Genomic DNA, 17029 nt, shown 5'->3' with positions numbered 1-17029 from the left:
AGGGCTGCTGCCATTGCCTGCCGTGTGCAGAGCCGGTGACCTCTGGACTCCCGCACCCGCCGCCTTCGCCATCACTGCCCAGCACACATCAGTCCTCATTATTGAGGCAGTGATCCCAAGCCATACAGGCTGCGTTCAGGGGCTGTATGCGCCCCACGCTGACTCACCACCCCTCAGCTGTTAGCTGTCAGTCATCTGTAGTCAATGCCTCTCCCGCTGGGCCATACCCCTCTACTGATCACATGATGCCTTGATGTCATCAGGAGGCGCCCGTCAGTGTTTAACGTTTGGTGTGACGTGTACGCTCCGGTCATGTGGGGTCAGGCAGAAGGAGTATTCTTGGCTGTGGTTTTGTCCTGTGTGGGGTGAATGTCTTTACACTGTGTCTGTAGTAAGCTGCTGTAATGTGGTGTCACTGTCTGTAGGAAGCTGCTGTAATGTGGTGTCACTGTCTGTAAGAAGCTACCCTTGGGGGGAGGAAAGCTGTATACCCTTGAGAATGAGAGCTGTATACCCTTGAGGATGAGAGCTGTATACCTTTGGGGGAGCGCTGTATACCAGGGAGGTGAGCTGTATACCCTTGTGGGGGAGGAGAGCTGTATACAGTGCCTTGCGAAAGTAATCGGCCCCCTTGAATTTTTCAACCTTTTACCACATTTCAGGCTTCAAACATAAAGATAAAAAAATTAAATTTTATGTTGAAGAATCAACAACAAGTGGGACACAATTGTGAAGTTGAACAAAATTTATTGCTTAATTTTAAACTTTTATAAAAATAATAAACTGAAAATTGGGGCGTGCAATATTATTCGCCCCCTTTACTTTCAGTGCAGCAAACTCACTCCAGAAGTTCATTGAGGATCTCTGAATGATCCAATGTTGTCCTAAATGACTGATGATCATAAATATAAGCCACCTGTGTGTAATTAAGTCCCCGTATAAATGCACCTGCTCTGTGATAGTCTCCATGTTCTGTTTAAAGCACAGAGAGCATCATGAAGACCAAGGAACACAACAGGCAGGTACGTGATACTGTTGTGGAGAAGTTTAAAGCCATATTTCGTTACAAAATGATTTCCCACAACTTTAAACATCCCAAGAAGCACTGTACAAGCGATCATATTGAAATTTAAGGAGTATCATACCACTGCAAATCTACCAACAACCGGCCGTCCCTCAAAAATTTAATCTCAAACAAGGAGACTCAAACAAGGAGAAGACTGATCAGAGATGCAGCCAAGAGACCCATGATCACTCTGGATGAACTGCAGAGATCTACAGCTGAGATGGGAGAGTCTGTCCATAGGACAGCAATCAGTCGTACACTGCACAAATATGGCCTTTATGGAAGAGGGGCAAGAAGAAAGCCATTTCTCAAAGATATCCATAAAAAGTGTTGTTTAAAGTTTGCCACAAGCCACCTGGGTGACACACCAAACATGTGGAAGAAGGTGCTCTGGTCAGATTAAACCAAAATCGAACTTTTTGAGCACAATGCCAAATGATATGTTTTGCGTAAAAGCAGCACAGCTCATCACCCTGAACACACCATGCCCACTGTCAAACATGGTAGAGGCAGCATCATGGTTTAGGCCTGCTTTTCTTCAGCAGGGACAGGGAAGATAGTTAAAATTGATGGGAAAGATGGATGGAGCCAAATACAGGATCATTCTTGAAGAAAACCTGTTGGAATCTGCAAAAGACCTGAGACTGGGACGGAGATTTGTCTTTCAACAAGACAATGATCCAAAACATAAAGCAAAATCTACAATGGAATGGATCACAAATAAGCGTATCCAGGTGTTAGATTGGCCAAGTCAAAGTCCAGACCTGAATCCAATCGAGAATCTGTGGAAAGCTGAAAACTGCTGTTCACAAACGCTCTCCATCCAACCTCACTGAGCTCGAGCTGTTTGCAAAGGAAGAATGGGCAAGAATTTCAGTCTCTCAATGTGCAAAACTGATAGACACATACCCCAAGCGACTTGCAGCTATAATCGCAGCAAAAGGTGGCGCTACAAAGTAACTAAGTAACTGAAAGGGGCCGAATAATATTGCACGTCCCATTTTTCAGTTTATTATTTTTTATAAAAGTTTAAAATAAGCAATAAATTTCATTCAACTTCACAATTGTGTCCCACTTGTTGTTGATTCTTAATCATAAAATTTAAATTTTTAATCTTTGTTTGAAGCCTGAAATGTGGGAGAAGGTTGAAAAATTAAAGGAGGCCGAATACTTTCGCAAGGCACTGTACCTTTGGTGAGAAGAGCTGTATACCCTTGGGGAGGAGAGCTGTATACCCTTGGGGAGGAGAGCTGTATACCCTTGGGGAGAAGAGCTGTATACCCTTGGGGAGGAGAGCTGTATACCCTTGGGGAGGAGAGCTGTATACCCTTGGGGAGGAGAGCTGTATACCCTTGGGGAGGAGAGCTGTATACCCTTGGGGAGGAGAGCTGTATACCCTTGGGGGAGGGAACTTGTATACCCCTGGGGGGGTGGGAGATGTTTACCCTTGGGAGGAGAGCAGTATACCCTTTGAGGTAAGGACAACTTTATACCCTTTGGGGGGAGGACAGATGTATACCTTTTGGGGTAGCTATATACCAAGGAGGTGACCTGTATACCATTGAGCTGAGCGTTAGCTGGTTGAGAACAGCTAGTATGACATTAAAATAGTAATTGTTAAACAGAGCCTGTTACCTCCTGAATGCTATTTATCTGCAGGTAAGTTGCATTTTAATCATGTCCAGGATACCTCCTGGAAACAGCAGCTATAGGGAGAAAATTAAGTTATATTTTCCCTGCACATGGATCACATCCGGTGTTTGGGGCAGTGCAGGAGCTTGTAATAGTCACCACTCTATATACAGTGAGCGCACTGTGATCATTTCCCGGTACATTGATGGCCTGCTCTTCAATGATTGTGTGCAAAGTAGGGTGTCAATGAATGTGCCAGGGAGTGATTACACTGCACTCACCATAACCACTACTTGCACTGCCCCCATAACTGGAAGCGAATGACTTCAGAAGGAATATAACTTCATTTACTTCTTGTAGCGGCATTTCAGGTAAGCATGCCAGACACGATTTAAATGCTATTTACATGCTCATTACCACTATATCTTCAGGCAAAAAATGTTTTTGGTGCTGACAATCCCCTTTAAAGATTTTATGACTCAGGACAGCAATGATTAAAGGAATATTGTCATCACCACTCTCCATTTTGTTATTCTGTAAAAATTGGATGTTATCGGAGTGTGGTGCAATTTTTTTCTATGGACCCATAGAATTAAATAGTGAGTGCTATCTAATTCTTGCCTGCAAATCCTGCAGGCAGCAAATTTTTTTTGTTTTATTTGTTTCCTAGAGCCTCTCGGTACAGGGAAAAAAAATATGACGTGGACTGCCTCATTGAATAAGATTGGTCCTAGTCCGATCCGATCTTTTGACAGATAATACTTGGACTAAAGATAGTTGTCTGCATGAGCCTTATAGTTATCATTACTACTCATTCTATTCATGCGCTAGCAGTCTACCACATAAAAGCACAACTCACAAATTACTCTATAAAAGTATCCAAGTGTACTTACACTGGACAGACACCAATCACACTTTTCTAGAGATGTTATTGTATCTAGATTTTCAGACATTGATGTAGATTTTCATTTTTAAATGAGTTTTTATTCAATTTGACCCAGAAAACTGAAGATGTCTTCTATCAAATCTATTACATCATATCTTTTAGACACATTTTTTTGTTACTTACAAGTCAGGGCCTGGCTTTTAAATGTGTAAATGTGTTCAAAATTTCAGCTCAAACTTTTGGTACCAATTGAGCCAACCAATAGACAAAAGTGTATTAGCTCAAAAAAAAAATCTACCGGTATTATTCAAAATTAGCCACTGTGTTCAATTTGTCACATTTTGAGACCCCTGTCTTATACTTTTTCAGATTTCTCCGCTATTGTGTTTTATTTAATAAGATTGTCATTTTTTATATATATTATTTTTTTTTTTTTTTTTAGGTGGAGATGAGCCCACTTGAAAATGCAATAGAAGTTTTAGAAAATAAGAATCAACAGCTGAGAACTCTAATTAGTCAGTGTCAGACACGGCAGATGCAGAATATAAACCCTCTGACTATGTGCCTAAATGGGGTTATTGATGCCGCTGTTAATGGAGGAGTTTCAAGATACCAAGAGGTAAGATGCAGTTATTTTTAGTTTTGTTTTTTTATTTGAAAATTCAAATTTCTTAAACAATGGTGTCCCACATTTCTGAGAATACTTCAAATTTCTTTAGTTCACATATTCACTTTTCATGGTTTATTAACCCCTGAAGATTCCTCTTCCAACCATGCAGAGTGGGAAATACAGAGGACAACAAAGTTTGCACTATAATTAATATTAACGGGTAAGAGGAGAATCCAAGGCACTGTTATACACTATTAGTTCACCCACTTTACAGTCCATCACACACCGGCAGAAAATCGGTGCTGCTCCAGGGTGCGCATACAGCGAAAAGACAATAATCCATATAGACTTGTAGAAAGATGGCACTCACCAGGTTGTTGCTGTGCATAAGGTGATTTTTATTCAAGCGTGGAGGTTACATGTGTGGGGGCCGGCGGGGAGGGAGCATTCGCCAGTCCGAGACCAGCTGAAGCACATTGGAAGTGCGAAACGGCCGTCGTCTGACGTGCCTGGCGAATGCTCCCTCACCGCCGGCCCCCACACATGTAACCTCCACGCTTGAATAAAAATCACCTTATGCACAGCAACAACCTGGTGAGTGCCATCTTTCTACAAGTCTATATAACTATAATTAATATTCCAGGCCGTAAGGAGAATGCTAGCAATAGAGGTCTTTACAAGTGCTAACAAGTAAAGCAATGTCACCCAAAAAATCTCATAATCTGCTATCCAGAGTCACTTCTGTATTGCTAATTTCCCTTTAGATATTCAGTTTCCCAGAAAGTAAATAGCCTGGGGCGTCTCTAAGCCTCCAGCCTGCTTCAGGTCCGTGAGACTTAGGACAGCTGCTTTTTCTTATATTTTGTAAAAATGTAGACAAATAATACAGTTTATGATGAAACATAAGATGTAGTACTCTAACACAAACAGCAGATCTTGTAAACAGATATTTTTTTATGTTTATTTGCACTTTCTCAAGTTATTCCCATCTCAACCATAGTTACCGAAGCCTTGTATCTTACACACTGTTTCTGTGACTTGCATGTCTGACTTACAGAAGCAGAATAGCTCCCGACCACTTGTGACTACAGCATAGACAACTATTTCTGTTCATGGCTGAGAATGGAGTTTCTCTTTAATATAGCAAAAAGAAAATCTAAAAAAAAACCCTTAATCATCTCTGATTAAGGCTGCTAACCATCCTGTTGGCCTTTTTTATTGCATCTCATGATTTTATTTGCCTTTGCAGCGGCTGCTTGGCACTTGTCACAAAAGTTGTTTGTTTTTTTTGTCCACCCATATACCTGACTTGACATTAATCTACAATAAATTTCAATCGCCATTTCTCTGCCCAAGTCTCCAGCATATATAAACCCCTGTGTAGTATTAAAGGGAACCAACCATCAGGGTTTTCATATGTAAAGTAAAGCCAGTGCTATACTGGCGCTAGGATGCTGAATCTAAGCGTACTTTTTGTTTTCGATTGGATGTGTTATCTCAGAAATATGTGCAAGTAATATTCCAGCAATGCACTTCTATTTGATTGACAGGTGCTACAGGAAGGGAATGTTGGGTCTTACTATCTATTTCCGCCCCTGTCTGCTGGCCTTGTCTTCCCCCCCCCTGTTGCCATCTTAGACGTTAATTAAGGCACAGACAGACAGGCGCGGGAACCAATAACCATATCCCACCCACATATTCCCACCCCTATTGCACCTATCAATCAAATTGCAGTGCATTGCTGGAACTTCACTTGCTTATATTTCTGAAATAAAGCATCCAATCTCTGAACAAAAGGTATGGTTCCATTCAGCATCCTAGTGCCAGTATAGCACTGGCTTTACTTTATATATGAAAATCCTGATGGTTGGTTCCCTTTAAATTACCCTCTTCTGTGTTGACTACCTTTCGGAACTTATCATCTGCAAATATTAAAATTCTACTTTGTATGTCCTCAGTCACTTCATTAATAACTATATTAAAAAAGAGGGTGCAATACTGACCCCTGTGATAACCCCCTGATGACTACTCACAGTGTGTTCCATTAATATTTCTCACTATCTATTATCAGTTAGTAATTTGTAACCCAATTACACATATTTCCCCCAAGGCTCATTGTTCTTTTTTTATTTTATGTGGCGCATATACATATATTCAAATAAATTTTGAAAAGTGCAGATCGACAACATCTGCAACCTTACCCTTGTCCAGTCTGAAACTTGCCTCCTGAGTAATCATTTCTGATATCACTAACCTTCTTTGGTTATATGTGGATATAACTATAATGGCCTTTATAACGCATAGATTGTAAAATTAATTTGCTGTGAAAAATGATATGCTTTGACAACAGGCCAACTTTGAATTCAGTTTTTTTTGTAAATTAGACTTTTTAAAATAATGAATGTTTTTCTCTTAAGTGTATGTTAGCTGTTGATGCTGTATTGCATAACGTCTACAGCTTGTGACTATAACCAAGGCTTACAGCTTTATGGGGTTTATTTTTTCACAGGCATTCTTTGTGAAGGAGTATATCTTTAACCACCCTGAGGATGGAGATAAGATCTCACGCCTGAGAGAACTAATGCTGGAACAGGTAGTGTGCAGAAAGATATTAAAATCAATGTCTGGCCTGAAATATACAATTCAAGGTGGGTGGATGAAGGGCAAATCTTAGTCTTTTATTTTAGAACTATTTTTATATATTACAAGTGCCACATATATTTTGTGATCAGTAGGGGTCTAGGTCCTGAGACCTCCACCAATCCGTCAAAACAATGCTGTCTCAGGACTCTGACCTCCACCAATCAGAAACACTATGGAGTGCCTAAAACTGTTATAACGTGACCTCTACCCTTTGAGGTAAAATATTTATCTATTCATGTGTAAGGTATAGAACTGTCTGTTGTATCCTATAAAACAAAAGAAATAAAAATGGTAAACAAATCCTTGCATGAAGTGAAGAAAAATTCCAAGTTACAATAATGTTTAGATATCTAGAGTACAAGCCATCTTTAGTGCATCATCTTCACGTACACCCAGTTATACCAGTGGTTGATACTGTTAATTTAGACATAACAAGACTAAACAGTTCCCTGTGTATGGTAATTACCCATTTCTTATATATTTTTCAGGCCCAGATATTAGAATTCGGGTTGGCTGTTCATGAGAAATTTGTGCCTCAAGATATGAGACCATTGCACAAGAAGATGGTGGACCAGTTCTTTGTACTGAAATCAAGTCTGGGAATTCAGGTATAGTAGTATCCATAATACCTAGAGAGAGTTGGAGAAATTTACTTATCACATGGCTTTCAACGGTGAGACGTTAAGCAACAGTGACATCTTTTGGTTAATAGGTTTAATTACCTCACAGACTGAAAAATTCTCACAAGGTGCTAAACAAAGCGTTACTATAGTCAAGATGTGTGATCACCGGCAATGTTTTAGTGTTTTTTTGATAAACTACTTCTTCTGCGCTGCTGGGGTTTTTAAATTGTCTGCTATTCAAGATTTTGAGTATTAAGGTCATGACTTGATTCAGCTATTGAAATTGTTTGCTAATATTTTTTCATTGGGCTACCAGGATTTTTCAGCTTGTGTACCACCTAGTCCTGTTAATTTCCACAACGGAAGTCCTCGCATCCCTAGAAACTCAGCACCAGCTATTATGGGCCCCGATGCTGCTCGTGTGGTACCAAGACGAAGGTAATATTAATGTTGTATTATTAGATATGTTGCTCTAGAAATTGTATTTTTTCATGAATATCAGGGGACTTATCTTATCATGAGAATTTTTGCTATACTATTATGCGACATACTCCTAGAAACACAATTCAATTTACCATAAAATTTTACAGTACAAGAGTACTATAGTGTCTAAAGGTGGCTTTACACGCTACAAGATTGCTAAAGCGATCTCGTTGGGGTCACAGAATTTGTGATGGACATCCGGCCGTTTTAGCGATGTCGTTGTGTGTGACACCTATGAGCGATATTGAATCGTCGCAAAAACGTTCAAAATCGCTCATCGGTGACATGCACCCCTATTCCCAAATATCGTTGCTGCTGCAGTAACGATGTTGTTTGTCGTTCCTGTGGCAGCACACATCGCTATGTGTGACGCCGCTGGAACGACAAACCTCTCCTTACCTGCGTCCAAAGGAGGAAGGAAGGAGGTGGGTGGGATGTTCCGGCCGCTTATCTCCTCCTCGGCGGTTCAGTGATGCTGCTGTGACATCGCTGTGACGCTGAACGAACCGCCCCCTTAGAAAGGAGGCGGTTCGCCGTTCACAGCGACGTCGCTGCACAGGTATGTGCATGTGACGCTGCCGTAGCGATAATGTTCGCTACGGCAGCGATCACCACATATCGTGCCACCGACGGGGGCGGGTGCTATCGCACGCGACATCGCTAGCCGATGCTAGTGATGTCGCAGCGTGTAAAACACCCCTTAGTTTGTCTTGCCCTCCAATGGAGCTACACGAAACAAAAAAAATATGGTTGGGGGGGTTGGATTACATGTAGGTAATGTAATTCAGCCTGTGGGTGACACTCAGTCACAATCTTTAATGCCAACAGACAGGCAAAAAAAAATGGTTGGCTGGAAATCACTGCAGGATCACTTCTTCCATCCTGTTATAGGTTCATGGCTTTAAGGTTAAAGGAAGACCCAAATCCATGGAGTTAAACCTCTAACCTACAGTAACGTGGTGATCCAGAGAAAGGCAAAAATCCACAGGCAGGTGCTACTAGTCCCATATTAGCGGAAAATCCTGTACTACTCCAAATCGGCAATCAGACTAGTTCCCTGGATCAATGCCCCACAGAATCTAGTGTTCATAACCTATTATATTATACGAGAAATGCATCCTAGTACTGTTTTTTGTGAATCAACCATTGCAACATCTTGTGGCAAAGAGTAACATAATCTCATTGCTCTTACAGTAAAGAATCACAATCTCCGATTATATTTCAACCTTCTTTCCTCTAGATGTAGAGGATATGCCCTTGACGTCTTTGAAGGCCTATGTGTAAAAATATCATTAGAAAGATCTCTGAGCGAACACTATTTTTTTACTGTTCATGTACAGTTAGGTCCAGAATTGGACCGTGACTGAACGAATTTTCATGATTTAGGCTCTGCATACCACTATTTTTTAATTTAAAAGTAAACAACTGTGATGCAATTGAAGTGTAGACTTTCAGGTATAACCTAAAGAGGTTAAACAAAAATATCCTGTGAATTGCTTAGGAATGTCAACCATTTTTCTACATAGCCTCCTTATTTCTGGGACTCAAAAGTAAGCTGTGGCCAGTACCAGTGAGCCCTTATGTACAGCTTTCCAGAATACTGTATATAAGAGCCCAGGCCTCTCTGTAGAATGTAAAAAATACCTTTATTATGCCCACCTAGGCGGGCGGTACCGTCTGATTGGTGTCGCTGCTCTCGGTCTGGCATCTTCTTCATCTTGTGCAGTTGCTGTCCTCCTTCCAAGCCCAGAGCAAAGTACTGTAATGCGCAGACATGCAGAAAAGTTGGAACCGCTCGCGCGTGCGCACTACAATACTTTGATCTGCCCTCAGCCATGCAGATCAAAGTGTGCATGCAAAGGCGCGCAATGGCGGCCTCTGTGAGGATGACGCAGGATGCGTCTTGTACACGGGGCTGGGAAGGAGAACGGCAATCCCACAAGATGGAGGATGTGCCGGACTGAGAGCAGCAACAGCCATCGGACTGGACCGCCCCCTAGGTGAGTATAATAAAGGTATTTTTTACATTCTACAAAGCAAACTGGGCATTCTGGAATAAGGAATGGAGGGCCACTTTAAGCTTATTGTCTAAATCCCTAAGATAATTTTTAAGAGCTATCCATCATGTTCTCTGTCATTGATGCCACTAGTCGCCATGACCACTTGGCTTTTACCAGCCCCGCTTAGTAGTAAGTTAACCTAATCCGCGATATGTCAAGCTGGACTGCTTGGAAGATATAACACTGTTTATCTAGATCTTTGTGATAGACTGCTCTGTTTGTTCCCTCAAATAACTGATCTAGGATTATAGATATGTGACACTGGATGTATATTCTGGATGACATTGCCAATATCGGAGCTGATTTTACCCATGGATACAGCAAAAAAACCAGGCATGCATAGAAATTTATAAAATCAGTGCATTGATACAGGAAACTTTGCTTTAAAGTCCCTGAATCCAAAGTCTTAAGACAAACGCTTTAGACAAAACACTCACAAGCTTTCTCTCATTTTTTAGATGCTTTTTCAGATACTTTCTGGTTCCTTTTAATCAAGTATACTCACAAACCTATCAAATAATCTATACATATCTATATAAAAACAGATTCACATTAGAATCTGCTCAACCATGGTTTCGCATCATTTTCTCATATGGAGTAACCATTCGTATTTTACTTTTTCCTATGCAATCTGATTTAATCTGTGGGTAATCCAGGAGGCTTGAAAATCATAAGGCAGTTGACTTCTAATCAATTATGGGTAATAGTATAGTGTAATTTAGCTAGATTAAATAGATTTTAAACAATACATTTTTTAAGAAAAAATATAATTTTTTCAGGTATCAGTCATATGTGTTTTTTTCCGATATTATATAGTTGTGGAAATTTAAGAATTTGCTAATTTATAGCATAGATATAAAACTCAGGTATAGGTATCTTGTAATTCTTTTAAGGGAATCTGTTAGCCAGCTTTTGTTTTGTAATCTAAAGACAGCATGCTGTAAGTGTTAACGCAAAGTCAGCAATGTATCTCTTATCACAAGGTGTGTTCTTGTTTACCTGGGTGTTTGTTTTAGCACCAGTAGCTTATCATTGCTGTGAGCAGCAGGCTTGTAGGCACTTGTCCGGAACATCCCTTGCTGTGAGAAGTAGCTCACTGTCTATATACTTTGGAAACAAAACCTGGTGTAAGTAGGGGCAGCTTTTGAGCTCTCCTGCATTGCTAAATATAAAAACTTTTTGTCAGAACTGCTGTACCTTTTAATCTAAGTGATACATCATTGGATTCAGGAACTCTTTGCCTACATGATGTGGCAAAAACTTTCTGACAGATTCCCTTTAAAGGAAACCTATCTCACTGGCTGACCCTTTCAATATTCAATAAACAAGCCATTTGGTGTTGCTATTCATGACTTGTCTCGAAAGACCTTTTTTATCTAACATGACCTGCCTGCTCAGCGGATTGATTGGTGGTACCATATACACAGATCCACAGTACCTTTCTATACCATAGTTCCATATATAATGAAACAATAGAGTTGTGATCTGAGTCATAACTGACTAAGAAGCGCTTACAGCTTAGAACATCTGAATTACACCACATCATTACATTTACGTATTCTTTTTATTTACTATTGTTTTACTTTCTGAACAGCCCATTGAGTTATCCAGCGGTGAACAGATACTCTTCATCCTCCCTCTCCTCTCAAGCTTCGGCTGAAGTTAGTAATTTGACGGGGCAATCGGAAAGTTCTGATGAAGTCTTTCACATGCAGGTAGGTAATGTCTTGGAGATTAACATGCATGCCTGGCAAATCTGGACACAGTCTCCAGCGCTCAATCATGTCATCAAGATCTAACAGATTTTACATCCAGTGTAATTCCCATAGATTTCTCTGCGGATGCTAACTAGCTATTTCCTTTATATATTCTAACCTAGAGAACAGTACGGTATGTCACATCGCAGGAACACAACATGCAAAGCATTTCATTTAGAGACTTATCTGTCCAGACTTTCCGTGTGAAAAATGATCTGTGTAGAAAGTCTATGATATAGACCAGATGCTATTACTGCCGTGTCAGCTGTGAAGACTTCCTTATTCCTTATGTTTATATATTTTAGAAGACACATTATCATTGCATACTGACCAACATTGGAAACCTAAATCCTAGGACATTTTAATGACTATCCGTTTCATCCAGGAACACCACTAAGATTATTTTTTTCATATATATATATATATATATATATATATATATATGCAATCCTGCTTAAATCTTCCTGTTTTCTATGCACTTAAGGGGGCTTTACACGCAACAACATCGCTAACGAGATGTCGCTGGGGTCACACAATTTGCAACGCACATCCGGCCTCGTTAGCGACGCCGTTGCGTGTGACATGTACGAGCGACCGCTAACAATCAAAAATACTCACCTAATCGTTGATACGACGTTAAAATCCCAAATATCGTTGCTGCTTTTGGACGCAGGTTGTTCGTCGTTCCTGAGGCAGCACACATCGCTACGTGTGACACCCCAGGAACGACGAACAACACCGTACCTGCGTCGTGACGCACAAATGACAGGGTCGGGTGCTTTTACGAGCAACATCGCTAGCGATGTCTATGTGTAAAGCAGCCTTCAGGCTATGTGCACATGGTGCTTTTTTTTTTTTTTTTTTTTTTTTTTTAATACAAATCTGCACCAAAATCTGCATGCCTATCCTCAAGCCAGCAAAATCTATGAGATTTTGAAGTGTTGTGCCAATGTTCCTTTTTTTTTCCTTGCAGATTTTGTAGCAGAAATAATCTGCACCATGTCAGTTGTTGGGGTGTTTTTTCCTGCGTTTTGTAGCCCTTCCACCCATTGACTTAATTAAAAAACTCTCCAAAAGTGCATGTGTTTTTTGGTCAGGTTTTCTGCCAGAAAGTGCAGATTTTATGCAGAAAACTTGTGCACCTTTCCGAATGGGAAATTTTCTTTAAAATTGGGAATATTGGTTGGCCTTTATCAGCAATCATATTAATAATATTTATACATGAAACATTAAGTAATCAAAGGTGTTGGATTATATTACATTCTAGAATTCTAAAGGTGGTGTCACACACAGCGACGATGACAACGACGTCGCTGCTACGTCACCATTTTCTGTGACGTTGCAGCGACATCCCGTCGCTGTGTGTGACATCCAGCAACGAGCTGGCCCCTGCTGTGAGGTCGTTGCTCGTTGCTGAATGTCCTGCTTCATTTTTTCGTCGTCGCTCTCCCGCTGTGAAGCACACATCGCTGTGTGTGACAGCGAGAGAGCGACGAAATGAAGCGAGCAGGGAGCAGGAGCCAGCATCTGGCAGCTGCGGAAAGCTGTAACCACTGTAAACATCGGGTAACCAAGGGAAGACCTTTCCCTGGTTACCCGATATTTACCTTCGTTACCAGCCTTCGCCGCTCTTGCTGCTAGTGCCGGCTCATGCTCTGTGCACATGTAGCTGCAGTACATATCGGGTTAATTAACCCGATGTGTACTGTAGCTAGGAGAGCAAGGAGCCAGCGCTAAGCAGTGTGCGCGGCTCCCTGCTCTCTGCACTGTGACATGTAGCTGCAGTACACATCGGGTTAATTAACACGATGTGTACTGTAGCTAGGAGAGTAAGGAGCCAGCGCTAAGCAGTGTGCGCGGCTCCCTGCTCTCTGCACTGTGACATGTAGCTGCAGTACACATCGGGTTAATTAACACGATGTGTACTGTAGCTAGGAGAGTAAGGAGCCAGCGCTAAGCAGTGTGCGCGGCTCCCTGCTCTCTGCACATGTAGCGACGTTATGATCGCTGCTGCGTCGCTGTGTTTGACAGCTAAGCAGCGATCATAACAGCGACTTACAAGGTCGCTGTTACGTCACAGAAAATGGTGACGTAACAGCGATGTCGCTGTCGCTATGTGTGACACCAGCTTAACAATATAACGATTATTTTGTCAGTGGACTGGCTACAAGTGTATGTTTAAAGAACCCATTAGGAGTGAATACAAGCACCATACATAAAAGCCCTGATTCATCAAGACCGGCGATCTTCACTTCGGTTCTGATAAACAGGACATGGTGGAATCAGATGCTCCCGATTTATGTAGAGTTTCATCATGAATCAGAAGTGTCTGACAAATGGTGTGTGCCTCAATGCACTACACTAGAAATCTCACTCCAGTCAGGAAACCAAGAGAGACACTGGCATACGAATGCCGCCGCTCCCTAGCTCTACCATGCCTCTGTTCATTTCCTTGGAGTTTGGAGAAATGCCAAATGTTGCCAAATCTTGGCTCATCCTAGAATTGCATCACACTTTTGCAACTTTTCAAAAGCTTTCACGCCACTTCTTTGGCTTTAAAAGCTGTGATGAATTTGGGCCAAAGTGTCTAGAATACCATAAAAATGTTAACGTGTGGGTTCTTTGTGTCGGTGTGGTGCAGTTCATTATATTCTTAGTGAATTGTATGGCATTGTTCTTATTGTCTATGCTAGAGCAATGCTCGGCCGGCTGTCAATATAAACTTTTAGGATTGACACCTCTAATAGGTAGCATTAGAGACTATTCTCTCTTCGTTTTAAAGTATGAAGGCTAGTGATGGGCAAGCACTAAAATGTTCAAGTGCTCTCTACTCAAGCCGGGCAGGTCAGACATACTGAAAGTGCTCACCTTGAGTAACTAGTATAATGAAAGTCAATGATTGGGCAGTTTGGCTCTCAGTATACATACAGCCAGTCATAAACAGAGCATTTCCAGGGGAAGGGAAGGCTTTTTTTTTTTCCGCACATAACATCCACAAATGCCCGGAAGCGCTATTCAGAGTTTGCAAATGACTTGCAATGGGCTGCCATCTCCCATCATTCAGTGAAGGGAGCAGGCTGCTGTTCTTGTTTCACGTACGACACTTCCGAGCACCCGGTATACTCAGCCGAGCACCCTGGGTACCCCTATGCTCGATTGAGTATGGAGCAGTGGCGAGTACGCTTGCCCATCATTTAAGAAGACCCCTTGGACATTTCTAAATTACACTGTCAATAGCCAGCACTGATTGATTGGATGTTTAAAATTAACTGAGCCACCTTGGTTACTTATACGTACTGTGTATTTTCTCTCTTGTTTTTTATTAATTTGTGTCTTTTTAATATATTAATGACCTCCATTGATAATGTTATTGACATGATAAATACGTGGAGGATCATAACATATGCATGAAGGTTATTTCTTTAAGAAATCTATTTTTATGGCTATTTTTGGGGAAAACATCTAAAATGACCACCTTAGATGTCCGTATAGAAATCCTGCCTGAGCAAGAAGCTAGCACAGTCTGGGTTTTATGGGGGCATGTGAGGCAGGATCTGACATCTGCATCTGCTTCTGCCAAGTGAACATTGAGTGCAGCCCATCACATTCAATTATTGATGATCTGACATGACACATTAGAACAAATGAACCAGGGTACGGATGGCCACCAGTAATTTGCAGCTACTGCTACCTTCTGAAATGAAATAATGAAGAGCAGTGTGGACCAAAGAGGCCATGAATCCAGCTTCTGCTTTATTTATGTGTTTAGCACATTGCACCTCTTTTATTCTTTTTTACTGCAGAGCAAAGAAATAAGAAACACTGTTCCCAAATGGCTTCCATGTTGAGGGTTGCTATGGAAACAGTCTGTGCGTCTCTCACATCTTGAATTCATGAATCACTGAAGATACTAATCTGCTGAAAAATAGATGTATGAAAGTGCAAAAGGATAACAATGAAACGGCCATGGGAAAACCTTTCCCCACTTCTCATGTCCATCTATATTACTACGTACCTTAAGTATTCAGTGCTAGGGTTGCGTTGTATTTTAAAGTGAACCAGTCACTGGCAGCTTGAGTCAGAGCCTTCCTGCCCATGGTTTGAAGATCCGGCAGTGGACTATAGGCAGAGACCAGAGCAGTCCGATGCCGCCCCCTAGCCAGTACCAGCGGCACAGTACAAATAAAGTGACAGGCTTCCTTTAAGCAAAATGTGGCATTATACACCAAACCCATGCCCACTGATCATATCTGGTGTCCTTTTAATTATTTGCTCAGTGACTCATGGTCATTGCCACAGTAGCAACATATGACATTTAGTAGATTACATGATTAAAGTGAACCAATGACCAGCTGCTTTTTGATTGGCAGCAGCTGTCGAATAGCTAATTTGTGGGTCGGTTTTGCTATCTATTCCCGCCTCTGTCTTCTGCCTGGCCTCTTTAGATGCTAGACTGTATGGGCTCCTTGCAGGTATGAGTCATTTCTGCCTAGTGACAGGAGCGTATTAGAAATGTAGCCCGTACAGTCTAACATCTACAGAGGCCAGGCAGCAGACAGGGGCAGGAATAGATAGCAAAACCCAACCCACATATTAGGCTATTCAGAAGCTGCTGCCAATCAAAAAGCTGTACATTTCTGTAACTTTACTTGTCTGTATTTCAAAGACTATACATCCAATCTGACCACTAAAGATATGTATAGAATCAGCATCATGGTGCCAGTATAGCACTGGATTTAGTTTATATAGGAAAATCCTGCTTGTTGATTCATTTTTAAGTATGGTTTGATAAAAGAGGTTTTCCTATTTTAACCATTTACTGATTTTTCTTGTTTTTCAGCCAAGTCCTTCTACCTCAAGTTTGAGTTCTACACATTCCGCCTCTCCAAACGTGACAAGTTCTGCCCCCTCTAGTGCCAGAGGTATTTTGTACTGAAGATTGAGTCAAACGCCTACATAGAATAGACTAGAATTAACTATACATAGAATAGACTAGGATTAAATAAATCACAAGTAAACATTAAGTCATTGAAGGGGATTTGTCAGCAGGTTTTTGCTATGTAATCTTAGCATGATGTAGGAGCAGAGAGCCTGATTCTAGCGATTTCACTTGCTGGTGTGCTTACTCTAGTTTTTATAGAATCACTGTTTTCTTAGCTGTAGATCTAGCAATGCTCAGAATGCTGAGCAATGCATAACCACGCCCACACCACTGATTGACAGCTATCTCTGTATACTGTGGAGGCGAGGTTACACAAAGTAGTTGAAA

The 17029-nt window shown here is 41.2% G+C and overlaps 1 protein-coding gene across 3 annotated transcripts in view; it reads left to right on the top strand.

Annotated features, from left to right (window-relative positions):
- Positions 1 to 17029, top strand: part of DOCK4 (dedicator of cytokinesis 4) — a 415128-nt gene that overhangs the window by 372240 nt on the left and 25859 nt on the right. For 2 of the 3 annotated variants that reach the window (XM_075345007.1, XM_075345006.1), the window contains 6 exons: positions 4027 to 4203; positions 6704 to 6787; positions 7326 to 7445; positions 7777 to 7898; positions 11598 to 11718; positions 16601 to 16682. In XM_075345007.1, the coding sequence (XP_075201122.1) occupies positions 4027 to 4203; positions 6704 to 6787; positions 7326 to 7445; positions 7777 to 7898; positions 11598 to 11718; positions 16601 to 16682 (706 nt within the window). The remainder of the gene's footprint in view (positions 1 to 4026; positions 4204 to 6703; positions 6788 to 7325; positions 7446 to 7776; positions 7899 to 11597; positions 11719 to 16600; positions 16683 to 17029) is intronic. The other variant, XM_075345008.1, reaches the window with a different exon arrangement.

Source organism: Anomaloglossus baeobatrachus, chromosome 4, assembly GCF_048569485.1.
Source record: "Anomaloglossus baeobatrachus isolate aAnoBae1 chromosome 4, aAnoBae1.hap1, whole genome shotgun sequence".
NCBI classification, from domain to species: Eukaryota; Metazoa; Chordata; class Amphibia; order Anura; family Aromobatidae; genus Anomaloglossus; species Anomaloglossus baeobatrachus.
Note: the sequence above shows the minus strand (reverse complement) of the source record. Positions and strands in the feature narration are given on the sequence as shown.